A 20,151-nucleotide genomic window follows, 5' to 3' on the forward strand; every position below is an offset into this window, starting at 1 on the left:
GTATCACATACCAATTCCTTTCACAAAGACATGATTGCTTGATTGTCTTACCTCTAGTTTAGTAAGCATAGCGATAACATGTATATCCTTCTCCCATACCATTCTCCACCAATCAATGACAGTACTCTCTAGTGGAGCTTGAGCAGCGACATATTGGAACATCTCCCTAGCGATAGGTACTTTGATGAAAGATGCATTAATGTAACCCGTCTTGTTTTCATGCATAGGAGTCAACTCGATTCTTGTGTCCTGAAACGGAAATATAGACAAAATAAAATATGCATCTGATAGTACTTGAATATTTAGCTCTGAAATCAATGGCATTACAACGTATCTGGAAGTAAATTCCAAATTATTTTCAATAATAAGTTTGTTTCATTTTGCCATGAAATTCATAGCTATTCACAAATGAGCAGCTTTCTTGCATGATTTTTTAAGAAATGTTAATCATTAAAGCTAAGTTCTTGCTTGACAATCACGATGCTTTCACAAAAAGAATAATTGACCCATGTTTCCATAAAGAAATTATGCATACAGATTTTTCTTGATTTCAGACATTTGCTCATGTTGGTATTTTCACAAATTTAAAATTCGCAACCTAACCTTGCTAATTCATGAAATTAAACCACCACAAAAATTACCATTTGCACAGTTGAAAACGGCACTGCATTATGGGACGATAATAAATCATCCTCTGCTAACTCATAAACCGTATTGAGATTAGTTGATCTTAGTGACAGTATCACAATTTCATGTCTGTTGAATTAACCCTTCCTGATACTGTAATCAAAGACCCTAGGATGTGATACCCCCCTTTAAGAGTTGCATACTTTCATGTACAACAGTTTATGACATTGGCAGCGAGCCACTCCAGGCTACATATAATTTACATTGGAGGACCAAGGATCTAGGATTATGTTAGCTTTTAAAGGAACAAATTAGGTTATTCCATCACTAAATAGTGCACTATAATCTGGATTGAAATGTGAAGCAACTCTAATCTGTCAAAACTGTTGTGGCATGCACAAAGCACTTGCAGTAGTTGAAAAATATGTTTCATTGTTATTAACCACACATGAATTTCATGAGTTAACAAATTGTACATTCCATAAACATCCATACATAGAGGGAAATTTAAACATTTTGAGGATTGCAAAATAGTAAAACAAAACATGATAACTTGCTTTAAAAATAATGATATTGATCCATTGTTATCTCAATAAGAGCAGACAGGATCACAGAATTGCTCATTTTTGACATCACCCTTAATCACAATGACCTTGTAATGGTGTCATTACATTTTGTTTCATAGCCTCAGTTGGTTAATGTGGTTAATACATTCATTCTCCTTGTCACATTTTTAAGGATTAAGAATGAAGAATTATAACTAGCTTTCCAGAACACATGAGATATGGACCAATAAAATATCAGACATGCTGGAATGTATCCTAGCTAGTGAAACTGATGTACATGTACATGTAACTACTACTACAAATAATGCAAACATTGCCAAAACTCACATACTGGTACCCTACCACAAAGCCTATGCCATATCAAATTATCAATGTTTTATAATTTACAGTTTTACCTGTTTATGGAAGTATAGACGCAATATAGAAAACAAGTTTTTCACATGATGTTGACAAAACCTTATGAAAACTTAATTTCTGACCTTCAGCGTGGTACAGAAGAAAGTATACACTGCGCACACGCTTAGTACACTACATGGACGCAACGCGCATGTTCCAGTTTGGCGAAGAAATACTTAATTTGATTATAAGTGACATTTCTTTCTCTAGCCTTCTCTTGCAGCCGTATCAAGGACAGATTTCAATGCATCATTCTTGTATGATGTAGTTTTAGCAAGGTTAAGGGATCTAAAATGGCGTTTATTGCGTTTCGACAGTATTTTTTTGTGGGACATGAGAGCACCTCAGACCTATCGAATTGCATTCTGAAAGCGAAGCATGTCTTTCTGATATCAAATAATTTTCATTTTTGAAAATCACAATATAATACAAATTTTATGACAAATTATAAAAATTTGATATTTTTTCAAATTTTTGATATATAACAGTCCTCGAAGTAAATTATATAAATCTAATGATATATTCTTAAAGTGTATGTAGCAGGGAGGAAAAGCCGACGGTCAATTGAAAATTTTGACCTTTCATATTGAAGATATGGATTTTTTTCCCAAAAGACCTAATTTTTGTTGGTGTTTTGGGGAAAAAAATCCATATCTTCAATACAAAAGGTCAAAATTTTCAATTGATCATCGCCTTTTTATCCCACCTACATACACTTTAAGTATGAATCATCAGATTTATAAAGTTTACTTCAAGTACTGTTAAATATCAAAAATATCAATTTTTAATGATTTGCCATAAAATGTGTATTAAATTGCGAATTTAAAAAAATCAAAATTATTTGATATCAGAATGACATTCTTCGTATTCAGAATGCAATTCGATATGTCTGATGTGCTCTAATGTCCCAAAATAAATACTGTCCAAAGCGTTCATACCCCAGCCCTTAAGAGCAGTGCTCAATATTTATGTTGATATGAAAAGAAACCAATATCAACATGACACATAAAAGTGGTCAGCCTCTCTGACAGCTGAGCTGAGTTATGCCCTCTATCTCAAAATGCCATTAATTGGTTCCTATTAGCATCTAGAGAGACATCATACACTCACCTCATATGGTAGGACATCTGGGAACCTATTCCTTGGAGAATTCTCAGGAAGCTTAGCTGTATAGAAGATAGCATCAGGTCTCTTCTTGAAGATCAGCTGGTACTCAGTAAATACTTGACCATCTTTAAGCTGCTGGTCTAAGACCTTCCTCTGCAAAGGAAAAATGCACACAAAATTAGATACTTCAATGGACATGGACAGATAGACACACATTCATATAGGCATTATTTAATCAAATTATGATTTTTAAATCAATATTATGTGGTATACAAAACTTGGAGACTGATATAGTCCGTATACCTTCCTCAAGTCAGTAAAGTAAAATTAAATTTTGAGATTTTATCAAAAACTGAAGATTAATTTTTGCAGGAATCTGTTATTCTAGTTGGATTCCTTGCATCATTTCCTTTCTAATAATGTATACTTTCATATACTTCTCATCATTACATTTAGAAATACAATAAAATAACAATATCTAAATTACTGACTAAATGAGGACACACATGATATTGTATGTGTAACAGTTTATTCACATGAGCCACAGACTAATGAAACTACGCATGTTTAATATGTTGATATTCAGTAACAGTGGTTATGATGCACACGTTTTAATCAACCAACAGATATTGTTACTCTGAACATTATAAGCTAAACTTGATCATCAAAATCAAATATAAACTAAATTCCCAGCAGAGATAAATTCGGAATGTTGTGTTTCACGTCTTGTCAATCAGACAAAATATGCCGCACTGTGCAGATCAGCAACCAATCACAGCGTGCCTCTGCCCTGACTTCAGACACAACTTTCCGAGTTTATCTTTGCCGCCGATTACAGTTCTAATAATTACTTAACCAACTTACCCTTGCATCTCTTGGATGTTTAGGGTTGTCATCTTCTGCCTCCTTCTCTTGACCCGGTCTCATCAATGTCAATCCGCTCATTGCTGCTAGCTTAAGAGGTCCTATGAATTCATCTTTCTTGTATTTTCCCTTATCTTTCTCTGCTCCTTCCTGCTTATTTCCATCCCCATCCGAGTCTGGAGAAGTACTATATCCACTGGATATCCGTTTAGCCAACTGCTCAGGATTGCTACCACTCCCCGATGATTGATCCGGACTATGCGGGGATGCAGCACTGCTACTTGGAACCGACATCGAATCTGCTGAATTGTATTCTGTTTGACCGGTGAGATGGAGATCAGTAAATGTGGAGTGTGGGTTAACAGGGACTTTGGGTTTGTTGGATGGGTGGTTATTGGGCAGTGTTGTGAGGATAGGCTCTGATATAGCCGCATGTTGAGGTATTTGGAATGGCTGACGTATGCCGACTTGGTCTAAATGCATCAGAGCGTATTGATTAGCATTGACTTCACACATTTCAGGACTACTTGGAGCACTGTGCTGTGGGATGTGCATCTTGTATGGATACTTATGACTCGGTGGGGAATGTTGTAGACGAGGATCGTGGCCATAGTTAGCTGCGTATGTTATGACCGCATTTTCCGGTACCGGTGCTTGAGTGTTTATATACATTTCCTGGCTGTGCCCTGGTAGCCTGAACTGCCTTGGTGGACTTCCTACACTATTTGGTGAAATGTTTGAGTCAATATCACTAGTGTCTGCAAATTCGCTAGGCGGTCTTACTAGTGGTACATGATAATCATGCATGGGTTTGCTACCCATTGAGTACGCTCTATTTCGTAGTACAACACCACCTTCATCATACCCTACCGGGGCTTGCAATATTGGAATGTCTGTGTTTGCTACCTCATGGGGTTGCTGTACCTGACCAGGATATCTTGCTCCCATACCTTGTTGGTAATCTTGAGGTACATCAGAACTGCTAATCCTAAGATTCTGAAAGGATTCCATGGGTAATGACTGTGAAAAGTCTGCCATGCCACTAGATGAACTCACACTGGAAATCATATTGCTACCAGCAGAGCCAAGTACCTCAGGTACAGGATGGATTAAAGCTCTCAATCGTTGACTCACCAGATCCGGACTACTGCTGCTCACCAAATGATTCTGCATGGATTGGCGAGCAAGGTCCGGAGTACTTGTGCTTCCCCGTGGATAAGGCGGAGGAGGTTTGATTTTGTTCTTGCGTAATTTTTCCGCTATATAGTCCATAGTTTGAATTTGTTCTGACGTTAGTTCGGGAACACTATACGTATGCAACATTTGATTACTATGATACCCAACTTGACCTACATATGGATGATGTGGTAATGACTCCGAGGATGTATCTAAGAAGTGACCCGTGTAATTGGATGGCATACCACCATAGCTTACTCTATATTGATGACGTTGTCTTGCTTCTTGTGGTGTGAAATTATGTTGTCTAAGTTGGGGTGGTGCATACATTAAACCATCAAAATGTCCATATTGTCCGTGTGCACCTCTTAAATTACCCATACTTTGGCTATGTTCACCAACTGTCATAAGTCGGTGGCCTTGTATGGCGCCTCGTAATCAGGTGTCTGCCTATAAGCAGGCAAAGCAGCTTGTAACTTGGCTCGTATCAGTTCGTTTACCCGTTAAACTAGGATTAGACGATGTCGGCGACACTTGTGCAGCAATGCCATGATTCAGCGAGTTCACACTGGGTGCGCTGTACACGCTCCCATTCACATCGGCTATCACAATATTGCCGTTAGCATATATAGGTCTATGGTCCATAGTGGCTGCTCTATCGAGACTGAGCTGTGAAGTGGTGTACTGACCAATCATGTCCTGAGTTGGTTCTAAGCTAAGCTGTGATTGGTGGAATTGTCCATCTACTTGTACTCCATGATGAAGGCTCTCTGCAGAACAAGAAACATAAAATAATATCATTACTTATTCACACAATGAAATGTACTAAAAATCTGTAACCTGAATAAATACAGCTGAATAGAAAAATGAATGATGTGGCCATGGGTTACCTTGGCAGGACAAATGAAAAAGTTTATTCAGTGTCAAATGGATCTCTTATAACTCTCTCACCTGTGAGTGTCAACTGCATAATTATGCAAGTTTCAATTTTTTTTTAATGCAAAAATTTCAGTTCAAATAAAGTCACCCATTCAGGTAACCCCATTTGAAATTCACACTCCCTTTGTAGAAGATTAAGGTCATGCCTTCCACAGGGGGTGTATGGATACCAACTGGAATAGTCCATTATATGACTACTGATAGTATAGATCTGGTCCAGACTTACCATCAGATGACAAATCTGCCCTGGGTTTATTATTGAGTTGCTCGCTTAATTCTGAATGCCTTAATAAAGTCGGCCTCCTCTCTATAGATGACCGGTACGGTCCATTGCTAGTCTCATGAATGTGGTTTTCAAGATGTCCACCATCGTCTATCAGAACTTCTTGACCAGTAAACAGGACTTCCTGACCAATAGGCCTGATGGAATGAAGAGAAGTAACAAGAAATGTTAGTGTCAGTATCAGAATCTTACAAGGAACATAATTGAGTGGATTCTCTATCATTAATGATCCATATAGATTGGGTATACACAGGATATTCTGGGGCAGAATAATTGCCATCTGCAGCACATTGTTGTCAAGGCTCATTATTCCTGGCAATCAGTTTTTACTATCACTAGGCCAGTCATAGTAAGGGCTGCCATTATAGACATCAATGGTACATGTAGAAAAACTGGTCATGGCATCACTTAAGTGAAGTAATTCGGAAAAACAAGAGCAGATTTTCCCCATCCACCCACCACTCTCAAAATAAATCTTTGAGTATCAGGTGTTTACAGACATTGGATTTAGAGGACAGGCTTTTTTTATTTTTATAAAAAGCACATTTTAATAGGGATTAAAGAAGGCAGGACACCCAATAATGGAACATGAGGTTTATGTAATGGAAAAAAAATAATACAAGAAAATAGCCAAATGCCAACCCACTTGAGGACAGACTAAAGCAGTATGCAGACTCCGAGTATTAGACGTACAATATTGCATGTAACATATCTACGTTATTTAATCTATTGCCATTCTATTTCCAGTAATGTTTAAGTTCTAACAAATGTTTGATGACGTAAAATCGATAATATGTTACGTATAATATCTGGTAGAAATATATTACTGATTTTACGTCATCAAACATTCGTTAGAACTTAAACATTACTGGAAATAGAATGGCAATAGATTAAATAACGTAGATATGTTACATACAATATTGTACGTCTCTAATACTCGGAGTCTGCATACTGCTTTATAACAACTGTTATAAGGGGGAGGTATCATTTTCTCATTCATGTCCAAGTTTAATCCAATTCTAATTCAAGTGAAATAATTATATGCCAGGAGTGGACTAAACTCTTCTGGAATAATTCTAATGTACTTACAGTGCATCTTCAATGTTCATTCTATAGAATTGCCATTGTGCCCTGCACATCCTCCATACATATTTGGCTGTGTCGCCATCTTCCATTTGAAATTGCACGGTCTCATCATGTCTAGCGAATTCAAGGCCTAACAGCCGCTTGTTGTGAACAATATTTTCTATTTCACTCCACCTTGAATAAGATATAAACACAGATGAAAGATGAGTCAAAAAGTTGAAAAACAATAAAAACACAATACAGTCGAAGTCTAACCCCTTTTATCCAAACCTCTTTGAGGATCTTTTTGTTATCTGGTCATTAGATAGTCATAGGGAAGTATGTTTTCCATGCTTTGACACATATCATGTTCTGAAGCATTTAGAAGGGCATACATGTATCTATGTCTCTTACATCCTCAAATGCCATCTTTTAGTGTTATCAAAATTCGGACATGAAGTTGTTGGGAATCGCACTTATTTTATTTTTGCCATTAACAAATACAGTTGAATTGACAGATAAATATTGGTTAGTAAATTGCAGTTTTTTATACAAATTATCGTTAAGAAAAAGGTCGTGGTATATATAATCTAATCATTTTTTTAAAATGCAAACAGCTCCCAAATAATGGAATGTGAATGCAGATTAATTATAATTGATACATTATATAGATATTTCCCACGTTTTTTACGTCCAATTACACAATAAATCAAGCAATTCTAAAAAGATTTTAAAAAAGATAAACATATACGCACAAAGTAAGTTGTTTTTCAACTGAATCATTAACACAATACGACAAAATAAGCACAAAAACAGCGGCATCGTGGGTCTATTTTAAAAGTTTACTTGTTAAATTTCACATTTCCCACGACCATGTGACCATTTCACATTTCCCACGACCATGTGACCAATCGATGAGCCTAGAGATCCAGGGCAGTCATTGTTTTGTTTTCGTTTGTTAGCTGACCGATCAGGTTTTTCCGATTTCAGGCCTGATAACATGAACAATGAACTTAATGATCACGCGATTTTCGTACTCCCTTTCTTTTTATAATGCTGCTAAAAATAAATAAATTATTGAGTATGAGAGTGAGTAAGATATTTTAAAATGAATCAATGATTCAATACTCGAGATGAGAAGAGCTTTTGTTGCACCCGAATCAAATACCATTTTTGGCTAGATTCAAGTGTAAAATTGGGTTGAAATTTCAGTTTGTGCAAAATAAAAATTTTTCATAAAATAATTTTTTTCCTTCCGTCCGTCCCAACTTTTCAGGGAATGTTAACGGAAACAACATTTTATTTTTATTTGGTCCTATTTTATGTCCGATTCATCATTTGTTGTCCAAATTATAGTACTTCAGACATTCAACACAGAATTGCACATAATTCACTTATCCGCATTGTTCACTTGTCTTGCCTGTTTCAGTGCCTTCTTGGAATGCACTGCTAGACACTGAATGTTGAAATGACAAATGCTATGTCCCTTCCTGGCTGGTTTAAAGAGGTTAGACTGTGATAAATTGTTTGGCATTATTTTGCTTGAATTCACTTTAAATATGTACTATACTAAGCAGTCATTCAAATCAGGATTTTATGGCTATAAATCATCTTAATGACAGTGATAACATTAGCTTTTAGACTACCTACTCCATATAAATCAATTAGTTGTGGTTTTAAGTCATAATTGATAAAATAATATTGGTATGACAGTTTTAAGTGCATCAAATACAACAAACAATACATGTATAGATATTATAGGTTTATGTTGGTATTTTATGTCCACATACATGTACACAAATATTCACATAAACACACACAAATATATTGTATTGCCTGTAATAAATGCCCCCTCTAATCAATGCTCCCTGTAATTTTTCAATGAAAAAGTGACTGAAAGCAAAACTGTCCATGCCATATCATGCGGGTAAGCTTAAAACTTACATCAGTACTGGCTGGCATGATAGCTAAATTACATGGACAAACCCTATTCTTAACATAAACTTCCATCCAGTTCATTGCCAAATTCACTAAGTACATCACATTTTGCTTAAAATGCACTCACAGACGTAAATTTGTTGTTACCCCGATAACATTCTGTTATGTGAGCACCACCATATTGGATCTGAACCCGAAAACGAGCCACAAGTGGATCATACTTGTATATGTTTTTATATATTTTTGTCCCAATTTTTTATGTTTTTCAATGAAAATTTGCCTTTAATAAATGCCCCTTCTGAAAAATTAAAAGCCTATGGGCATTTATTACAGATAATATGGTATCCACCCACAAACTACAAAACATCACAACAGATGGTGCTGAATAGCATGATACATTGTTACCATAGTAATATTGAGAGCAACATGCACTAACATGATTTGTATTGAATAAACCTACCCACCCTTTTGAATGTAAACCTTACATAAGATAGCTAGCTACTAATGCTAATTAAACAATTCATCATTATGATAATTACAAATAAGTGCACCACCCTACATAGTTAGCATATAATGCATAATTCCAATTCATTGTAATTACTAATCCTCACTTCTTATTTATTATACACTCCCAAAACATGATGTGATCCAAGCAATACGAGCCTCATGTTAGCTATTCCACATATTTATATTTCTATTTTCAATTTTATTCTGATTTCACTAAAAAGTATCTATTACCTTTCTATTTTGTTAGAAAGTTATTTGCAGTTTAGTTATTACAAAACAAAGTGATTACTTCAAATGTTAACACATTTATGCTCATATGCAAACTAAAATTTTCAACTCCTCACTCATTTTGCTTGATCTAATAGAAATACCATGATAAAATTAAGATAATTAGATCCGTTTCCCCATTTGTAATTCAAATCAACTTACTTGTAGTACTTGGTAGGTTGTCCATTTAGATGTTTCACATATATTCCTATGGATGAGGCACCTAGGAGTAACTCGTTGTTTTTGTCATCCTGGATCATCAGAAAAATTGTAAAGAAGAAAATAAAATGTTAGAAACAATGGATACAATGCTTAGAATAAGAAAACAGTTGGATTTGGCAGATTTTAAATTTTGGTGACATAGATATGTAAGATCACAATACAAATTAGGTACTTCAGTGACGTCACAAAATCAGTTGAGCACTAACACAGCTGTATGCTATAAGCAGCACACTCCATTTTGTTTTATAAACTGCCTTCCTTCGGTAAAAATATCCACTCATCGACATTTCATATCTTTATTGGGGGAGGGTGTATTTTTTAATCATTAGAAAATGAAGGACAAATACAACAATAATGATATTCATGACTTTCATGTATGAATCAATCAATGAAAATAATCATTAACAATATGTTATTAAAACACCAGAATATCTGTCATAAGCTACTATAATTGGCAACAACCTGGTCATGTAATCAATAAATCAATTAATAAAATATGATGCAAAGTCATTATACTTAGTCAAATGAACCAAAATAATTTAAGCGAGAATTAATTGCAATCTCACTTTGACATTTCACAATCAAACAGAAAATAATCCAAACAATGCAATTTCAAGGAAAAAGGAATGGACGCCACAAAACTATGCCCACACACAAATTCTACATATTCCTGACCTTTGCATTCACATACAAAGAAAAGCACAATTTTTGGAAATGTAATGGTTATGTTTATGCAGATACAAAAAACATCATTTTATGGCCAATATGATGTTCATTACTTTTAAACTACATGTACTTATTTTACATCATTGTGATCAGTTAAGTTTATTACAGTTTAGGGGGCCTATATATCTACACTGTCATATCATTTTATTGAGGCACAGGAGGGCAAAAGGGGAAAAATTAAAAATATATGAATAAAAATATTCCCATCAGAATCAAGTTATTGAGCCACTGGCTATCCATCAGTTGGTTTGGTCATTGACAGTGATGAAAGCCTGGATATACACACTGATTTCTTGGGTGCGGCATTCTTTATGTGCTACCAGTATGACAAATTATGTGAATGAATATGCCTTGTAGCTAGGGCAGCAGTACTCACACATGGCTTTCACATCATTGATGAGTTTATTATGAGCTAGTGATAATGCCTGGAATGATATGAATTTATGGCTAAGATAGTTACCACATGTAGGATTGAGCTGCTATGTCAGGGTGCATCATGTATTTTGGCAAAATTCAAATTCCGCAAAATTAGGCTGGGACTTCAAACTTGACAACAAGTTTCACAAGTGAAATAGCACATGCCATTGTATTTTTAACCATGACAGACTATGAGACCAGGGTTTGATTTTAACCCGGGATTTTAACACTTGCACACATGCACCAGTTCATTTTTTAAAATTTCATTTCTGCATGTGAAATTCCAATAGATGTACTTTTTAGCCATTTCTGGGGAAAAACTCTAAATTTCATTTCCCAATTCAAGCAAAATCAAGTCATTTTGTGGCACAACCTAAATTTCCATTTTTTCCATTCAGTAATATTCTTGCTCATACAACTTACAAGAATATGACAACAACTATATTGAAATGAATTTCCAATGTCCGACAAATGTTCCTATTGCAGGCTGGAGTATAAACAGTAAAATACCACAGGTCAATGTCTCCTTCTGCCATATTGCAACATCTAATCCACTCACACATTACATTTTTTTTTGCTTGACTGCATCACATGTTCTTCATGACAAATTTCATGTATAATCTTATGATAAATCCTAATCTTTAAGCTGCTTTTCTTCGCTTTCACCTCTTTGACCAGACCAATAATTTGTAATTTGTAACAGTGTGACTCATGTCCCACCACTGGGCCCCACCCCAGGCCCGCCCTGTTATTAGATTCATCAGTGTATTGAAATGACTTATTTTTTAAATCTGCATTAACCCAACATTACCACTATTTCATGTATTTTTAACAATTCTCAACACATTCAAATTGAGTGGTTATGTTTTGCAGATTTTACTTTAAAACAAATTAAGCATACTGCTAATTGTCCAGTGTGTATTAATTTGCACAAGGTCCTGTGCACAAGCTTGATGTCGGCATATACGTAAGGGTTAACGCTTAAAAAGGACCTTGCAAAAGAGTCGAGTACAAGAAGGCTCCCATCTGCAAAAGCTGCCACTTGTCATGTTTAGACTGTGTACAATATAGAATGCAGAAATTGTCAAGTTTATGTCTATAGCTAATAGGGCAGCTATTGCATAGAGCCTTCTTGCATTAACCACTCAAAATACATCAACATTCAACAAAGTTAACTGGCCAGTAAAACAAAAGGTCTTCCACCTCCAAATACTTGTAAATACTCCCTCAAGTACATGAGATAATTTGTTTGCAATATATTCACCTGTAGGGCAGGGTCTTACATTCCCACATGCTAATCTATCAGTGCACAGTTATACCTAACATGCTTGCACATTAACAGAATGACCTCTGAATGTATTAGGTACATAAACTCATTCTCTGTAAAACTTACAATGTAAGGTCAATTTTCAAAGTTATGATTGTTGAATAGAGGTCGTTGAACTGTGTCATACCACATGAGAGCATTTTGGCTTGACTGTGTTTAATATGATAGGAGCCCAAATAAGTTGTGTACTGAGCACCAGCCAGGGAATTTACAAGGGTCCCAAATATGTAGCTCATCATGATGGGTGTCACCTCTAACTAATGTTGTATGACCTAACATACCAACACATGCTCAATTGTTGTATGGTTCACAAAATGTTACCATCTTTCTTCACCACTAAAATGTTCATTGACCTCTAAATCGATATGCACTATTTATAACCCTTGTGAATACTTCATCTATTATCAGGATTTGGTAAAGTAAATCTTTACAGAAACATACCTGCCAGCAAAATAGTAGGCCTTTCCCAATACTTTTAACCTAATAATACAGTTAGAATTTTACATACATGTACCGCAAAAGGTGCATCGTACGTTGGGCGTACTGCAAAATAGCGCAAGCGTACACAAAGGGAAGCTAGCATGTGAACACTGACAAGTTGAGCGTTCCGTGTACGCTAAGAAGAACGCGGTCGCCAAGTTCAAACACTCTTCTGGCGTTAGCCGATACAAGCATGTGCAAAAGGAAATTTATACACAAGACTTGCGTATCTGGAATTTAATAATCTAAGGAATTCTATGTTACATTTTTGTGGAGACTGACAAAGATATACTTCTCTCCTATATAGGAGCGGGGGGTATATTTATGTCAAACTTTAAAATGTTCACAGCTAGTATACCTGGATATTTTGAATATCTTTTAACATTCCAACTGAACTATAGGTTGCATATCTTATTACTTACAGATATAGAATGATAAATGACCATAATGATCATGTGAATCTTTGAAGTTTTTGCTGTGAGGAGAACGAAGAATAAGGGAAACAGACAGAGAGCCACACATGCACAGATAAGGGGGAGAATGAAAGCCTTCACTGACTTCATTAAAGTTAAGGGGTGTACCATTAGATTCCATGTGGTTTATTTTAAATTTGCTCACTAATGAGACAATGTTATTATTTTTTATTATTTTTTATGTTCCACTGATGATTAAAAATTTTTCTGCCCAACCCAAGCTGCTACGCCCTCCCCTGGAAATGAATTGTGGCTTTGGTGCCCTTCTTTTAATCACAATGATTATTATTCAAGCGTTACACACAGCTATATGAAGTAAGGAGTTGATATCTTACCTTTGAAGGATATGTCTCCTGACCATAGCTATCTAATTGAGCAGCCTCTAAGATATAGGCCAATTCAGCACTGTCTGGTGACATTCCCCTATGATTCTTGTAGGTATTAATAACTTCTTGCATAATTTCCCCAAGTATTTCCACATTGGATGTTATATTCTAAAGGATAAATGAAGAAAGACAATGAAATTGTTAGAATTCATCACTTACGGACCGTTCACAAACACTTGTAATGCAGATCCTGATGCAAAAAGGGGGGCCTGAACATTTTTAGCCCTCTGAAGGGGGGGGGCTTTAAAATATCACCTTAATTGTTCTCGTAGAACATGAGTTTTTGCATCAGGCCCCCCTGTTACAAGTGTTTCTGAACGGTCCCTTAATTTTAGGAGTGAACCATCAGGGCTTAAAATACATTGCAAACTACTTTTGAAGTGAAGACACAAATTGAGTATGAAGTGCAATAGAAGCACATCATTTAGATGTATTGTGCATCCCACTTTGAAAGTTGTATTGCAACAGGCAAATTTTGGAGAGTAAATTGTGATGTGAAAGGGTACTGAAATATTTGGACAATTCTTTTTGATAGCACCCACATTCATTATGAGCCTTACACTTTAATGGTATTTGCAGACCACAGACACTGTGTGATGGAATGTCCGACTCAAAACCATTACCAATATTCAGATAGAGTGGAAGAAAAAGTAAAACCAACTCCTCTTGTCAAACATTTTTGTAATAAAACAAGCACTAATATTTTTCAAAAAGTAATATTATCTCAGAGCTGTAGCAATCACGTGGCCAAGGAGGCCATCCCCACTTTTTGAAAGATTTTTTATGTTTTTCTTTACAGCTTTATTCCAATATTTGTATTTTGGTCACCCTCCCCCCTCCACATTTGGATGGTAGACCCACAATTTGTCAACCTTGCTTTAGCTATGGCCCTGTTAACTATCTGTTACAGCAGATTCAACCCATCATGGAACGTTTTTCAAACAAATTTAGGCTACCGGGCGATCATTCATATCACGCTAAAGATGAGGTACAGATTATTGACCGGCAGCCTCTATTTGTTGGAAAAACGTCCCACGATGGGTTGAATCGACTATACAATAACTGTAACAACTCTTCCAAAACAGCTCCTGAGAAAGACCAATAATATTGGCCTACAGAATAATATATGGATCAACAATAATGTCTGAATGAGACTATTGCTTTGAGAGTCCAGTTATGCATGACCAAATAGACTGGCTAGGTTTGACAGATCCTTTCACTGAATGACAATGAACCATGCTAGTGTTAAAGATGAGTCACTCTATGCAAGATCTAACACACCTACACCATTCCCACACAGAACAGTTAGCTGGCTGACTGGCTGGCTATAGTGAGGCCATGCTGGTAAAAAACCTAAATCAAAGTTACCTGAATTTTTGCCCAAAATTGTCCAAATTGGAGAACAGGCAGAACAGATAGAATCTGAATAATGATACTTCTTCCCACACTATAACTATCAACTTTTGACCAGAGCTTATTTTAAGTGAACATCACATATTTATTGTGTTGAAACGCAATTGTCTCTGATTGGTTGCTGAGGCGATCTACCGTTGCCGTGTGAAATTTATGAATGAACTTTGTGCTGTACGAACTGTTAACTCTGACTTTGCAACATCACGGAAGTATGAGCTCGTCAAAGGGTTACTGCAACACATTTATAGTGGAAATCACAGTACAATCAAATGTACAGTTTATGTCTATCCAAACTGAAGCAGGGCAGATTGGAAGCTCACACTTCTCCTGCTTCCTTCCAACTTGACTGTGTATAGGAGTAGGCTCTTTTTATGTGGTTAAAATGTCCCCCTGAAGGATGTAACATTCTCATGGTTCATTTCATGAGTGAAATTTTAATTTTAAATTACAATTTGTTTGTTTTGCTTTAGGTGTGTTTTTTCTCTTCATTTTCAGTCAAACCCAATAAGTGCCCCAATTGGGTAGACGATCGATATGCACCAAATTAAGGGGGAGGTAATCTGTATATGAGCAAGTGCTGCCCCCCTCTCATTTGAAGTTCCAGAGACCTTGAGCCAAATTTTCCCCAAATGCCTTATATGCTGGTATTTTTGAAATCTGGGTGACATACCACCAATAAATAACATTAATGAACTATAGCAGATTTAACTCATCGTGGGATGTTTTTCAACAAATCCAGGCTGCTGATCAATCATTTGCCAGTCAATCATAGCATGATATTCCTGATCACTTGGTAGCCTGAATGGTTGAATAACATCCCAAGATGGATTGAATCTGCTATAGTTATCCTCACCTTTGGTAATAGCACAAAATCTTGCAGGAAATCCACTGTGTGTCTCTGGCTCTCATAATCACCAAATTCAGCTGAGAAATTGATATGCAAAGATATTATTAGTTACACAATTTATTTGTTCAGCAGAACTGGTACTCTGGCAGTTTAAAGTTCATAATTAGTAATACTAGGGCTTGATACTTTGAAAAAAATTTTTAAAAAGATTGAAACAGGAACAAACTTGGTTGGACTTGCTTATATTTCATCCCACATCCGGCTTTCTTCAGAAATTAGGGGCCATGGGCAAACTTGGTCTGTTTTGGGGATAGAGGTTCATGAACTTTTCATTTGAATCTGACATCAGCCAATAAAAATATAAAAGTGTCCATATTTTCCCTACCAGGTCATATATATCAATACAAGAACAAATATTTTTGCTACTTTTAATACCATTCTTCTAGTATTATCTGTAAAAATAATATCCAAAATATAATTCTCTAATTCCAACTTCCTTATTAAATACCATGCCTAATACAAATTGGACAATGCCTGCATATAAAACAATAGCACTTTATGGTTTCAAACCAGAAATGCAACCATTGTAATTAAGTTCACTTCACCACACCCTAGTTGCTTTGTGACCAAAATAATGACATTGTCTCACAAGAATGTCACGAGCTAATTAAGACTTTGCTAATTGGCAGCTGACAGCTAATTAAGCTTAAAGTGGTATTCACAGATTTTACTGGGATGGTGGACTCAAATTTTAAGAAATGGTAAATGGCATGAGTCTGCTCATATAGACCACTTGACATGTTACGTTATTGCCCGGCAGCATGTGTGCGAATTATGGTAATTTCTATTGTTCTTTGCCTTGCAGTGTGCGTACGCATCATAGTTTGCTCAGGGCACATGCATTTTAAATCGCCCACCACATTTCATATGAAGAAGGCCATTGAGCAGTGTAGCGGTTTGTTCAAGCATATCGATAGACCTGTCCCTCGCCTTTGTTGATAAACAATGATGTCAAGTGGTCCATATATCAGAAGGAAATTGGGTAAACAAAGCAAACACATAAACGCACAAACCTTGTATAGCATAGCTAGCCAACAACACTGCCTGTTCTGGAGTGCATGGTAAAATTCCTTCTATAATGTCACTTTTCAATTGCAAAAAATATAAGTACCTGAAAAAAATAAAATACAAAGACAATCATAAACAACATCCTCTTATGTCAGTAACAATTATTATTTAAGCGGAGCATTCACATTTGATGTGGCTAAACAAAATGAATTTGATGTTTGTTTATTGATTTTGGGTGAAGGCCACAAGAAGTGAGCAAATTAATTCTTTTGTATTTAGTCAAAATAAGCAACATAGGAACTTGATGTTCAGTTTTTATAAGGTTGTCACTACATTGTCACATCATTCCTCCATGAGTTTGGTAGCACTGACATCAGCATTTCATGTACAAGTGTGCAGCATGTGTGCCGATAAACTACCCTTGTACTTCTGTGTATATTGCTGTGCAGGATTACATTAGCACATTGGGACCAGCTAAATACATGTACACACATCACTACCAAACTTCAGGTGAAACAAAGTATCTATAAGACAGACTTTCTTTTATCACAAGGTGTTTTTTTAATCAATTAATATAATATTTAACTAAGCTATAACATTTTTCTTCATTTTGTTGTAAAATAATCAATTTCCATTTCCATTCACAATATTAATTTAAATCAATTATAATCTTTTACTATTATAGAATTTATAGTACAATGCACATTGTAAGACACCATTAACATAACTGATGCCCAATTCATTCTTATTTTCTTATGACTGGTCATGTACAGTATGTCCTTGCATATTTTCAGATAAATTAATCAGATAAAACACAGACCCAACATTTATTTCTCTCCAGTTGAGAACAAAAACACTACACACATTTCACTTATGTGTGTTGGCTGCTCCATTAAACTCCATGAATGGAATAATGTTGGCCAACTTTATCACAACATAAAATTTCTATGCTCACAGCAAATCTGAAGGCTATATTGCCTTTGTTATTTGACCTTTTATTAGATGCCAACATTACATATAAAGGTCTTTCCATTGTTATGAACGATGGAATGTGGCCTTATCATATTTTTAATTGTGAAATATCTGAAATCTTTTTACACAGTACCTATGAATGTATGCCTATGATTATGATAGCAGTTTCAAGTCACAAGAAAATGTGTAAATTTATACTGTACAATACTTGGAATAAATTCCATCCCACTGAGAATTCACCACAAATTCTTTGAATCTCTGGCGTAATTCAAAGTGTACCCTCACTCCTTGTCTGAAGTATTCAACTGCAGTATCAAATGGGAACATTGAAGGCCAACATTTCCCATTTTTTCATTTTTAATAGGCTTATAAAATTCTTCTTTTGAATCATATATTTACTATGCTGGCTATGACCCATATTTTTTGGAATATTCCTGGTCAAAATTCATTTGGGCAAAAATATAAAATTTTAGGATGATCTTGATGCCACCACTGAATTTATCCATTTGCAAATAGCCTGGTGATCTAAAATTGGGTACAAAAGCTTTTAAATTTTTTATTCAATAATTGTTTATTGTAATATGAAACTATTGTTGTAGGTAGACTTCTGAACCTTTCATTCATAACTTTGAATTTTCAGAAAAGACTTATATGTCCAAATTATAGTAAGAACTTATAAATTATATGAACTCCGATAATTTTAGCATCTGCGATTTCTGTGTACTACTTGTCTTGTCCATTACATTTCATCTGAATACAAGAAATCAGAAATAATACCCCGATTCTCTAAATTGCTATGTGAATGTTTACATTTTGATCTGACACATCAAACTCATAGTCATACTCCAGAGGTTGAAGTTCATCTAGACACAATAAACATGTGTGAAGTATTTAAAGGCACAGATACTTTCACAAGTGGCAGATATATTCATAAGTTTAAAATCCTTAAAAGTAAAAACAATAAAAACATTGGAAACATAGTTACTTCATCAAAATAGTCAAACTTACAACAGGAAGTTTCTTCCTTAGCTTTAGAGGACAAGTTTATGATTATGTAAGCAATCAAATTTGACAATCATTTCTACATAAATATTAGACATTACATGGAACAGATCAAATATGAAAAATTATTTTTGATTTTGATAAATTTAAAACATATCTTATTTGCAAACTCTTGACCTACATTAAAGTTACTCTCTTATGATCATTACATTCATAAAAATCATTTATACAATTTCACAAGTTTTTTCCCTTACACTTGATCATGACCATGGCAAGAATGATTTCTAGGGAGAATCTCAGCTATGTAGGACTGGCTAGATAGTATACACATCAGATGGTAACCAGTGAGTGTCCCAGCCTGCTATCATGGTTGCAGGCGGTATTCCAAGCATCAGTCATACCAGCCAACCTAGCCAGCTAAAGATTGCTAAATATTTCCTCCTGCCTCATCAGCAATAGCAGGATGGGGGTAGCTTGCTAGTACTTGGGGCTCTTTGCCGACTAACCCAGCCATCAATCATGGCGCAAGATTCCTAACAAGTGTGACATATTTTTACTTGAAATCCGAGTAGTGTGGGAAAGAGGATGCGACTACTTTATAGTACACAGTATCTAAATAGGTAATTAATCCTTTGTCAAGTGTGAAGCAACTCATTGCAGGCTAATTGACAAAAAACTTGACAGGAATTTGTCTACTGCAAATCAACAACAAGGCATTGCACCTGCATCACTGGTATCTTGGTATCTCAAATGATCAAAAGCATTTAGTTTGCTTTCAAGTGTTTTATCAGCACACAAAATAAAAAATAATAAAATGACCTCTGAAACTGGATTCAAAAAACAGTTTAAAACAAAAGTTAATTTTAAGGTTCACTTACACTAAATATCCCCCTTTTTATACCGGTGTAAGTAAACATATAAAACAAAGAGTTTTCTCCCTGTATTTCACACACAAAAGCTTATGAAGTAGCTTATAACAATTGTGATTTTGAGTTCACATACTCAGAGTGCAACCATGGGTCTATGCCTGGTAAACAGGGCTAATTCTACCTGTGGGCAATGGGCATGGTACCTACTTATTCC

At 35.5% G+C, this 20,151-nt stretch overlaps 1 protein-coding gene across 1 annotated transcript in view; it reads right to left on the reverse strand.

Annotated features, from left to right (window-relative positions):
• The window catches only part of LOC140152458 (tyrosine-protein phosphatase non-receptor type 21-like), a 53,038-nt gene that overhangs the window by 13,869 nt on the left and 19,018 nt on the right, over window positions 1-20,151 (reverse strand). The window contains 11 exon segments of the mRNA XM_072174775.1: window positions 52-249; window positions 2,700-2,849; window positions 3,561-5,164; window positions 5,167-5,233; window positions 5,235-5,506; window positions 5,902-6,095; window positions 7,048-7,218; window positions 9,898-9,986; window positions 13,716-13,874; window positions 16,033-16,103; window positions 17,100-17,197. Of these exon segments, the coding sequence (XP_072030876.1) occupies window positions 52-249; window positions 2,700-2,849; window positions 3,561-5,164; window positions 5,167-5,233; window positions 5,235-5,506; window positions 5,902-6,095; window positions 7,048-7,218; window positions 9,898-9,986; window positions 13,716-13,874; window positions 16,033-16,103; window positions 17,100-17,197 (3,073 nt within the window).

This window comes from Amphiura filiformis, chromosome 5, assembly GCF_039555335.1.
Source record: "Amphiura filiformis chromosome 5, Afil_fr2py, whole genome shotgun sequence".
In the NCBI taxonomy this organism is placed as follows: domain Eukaryota; kingdom Metazoa; phylum Echinodermata; class Ophiuroidea; order Amphilepidida; family Amphiuridae; genus Amphiura; species Amphiura filiformis.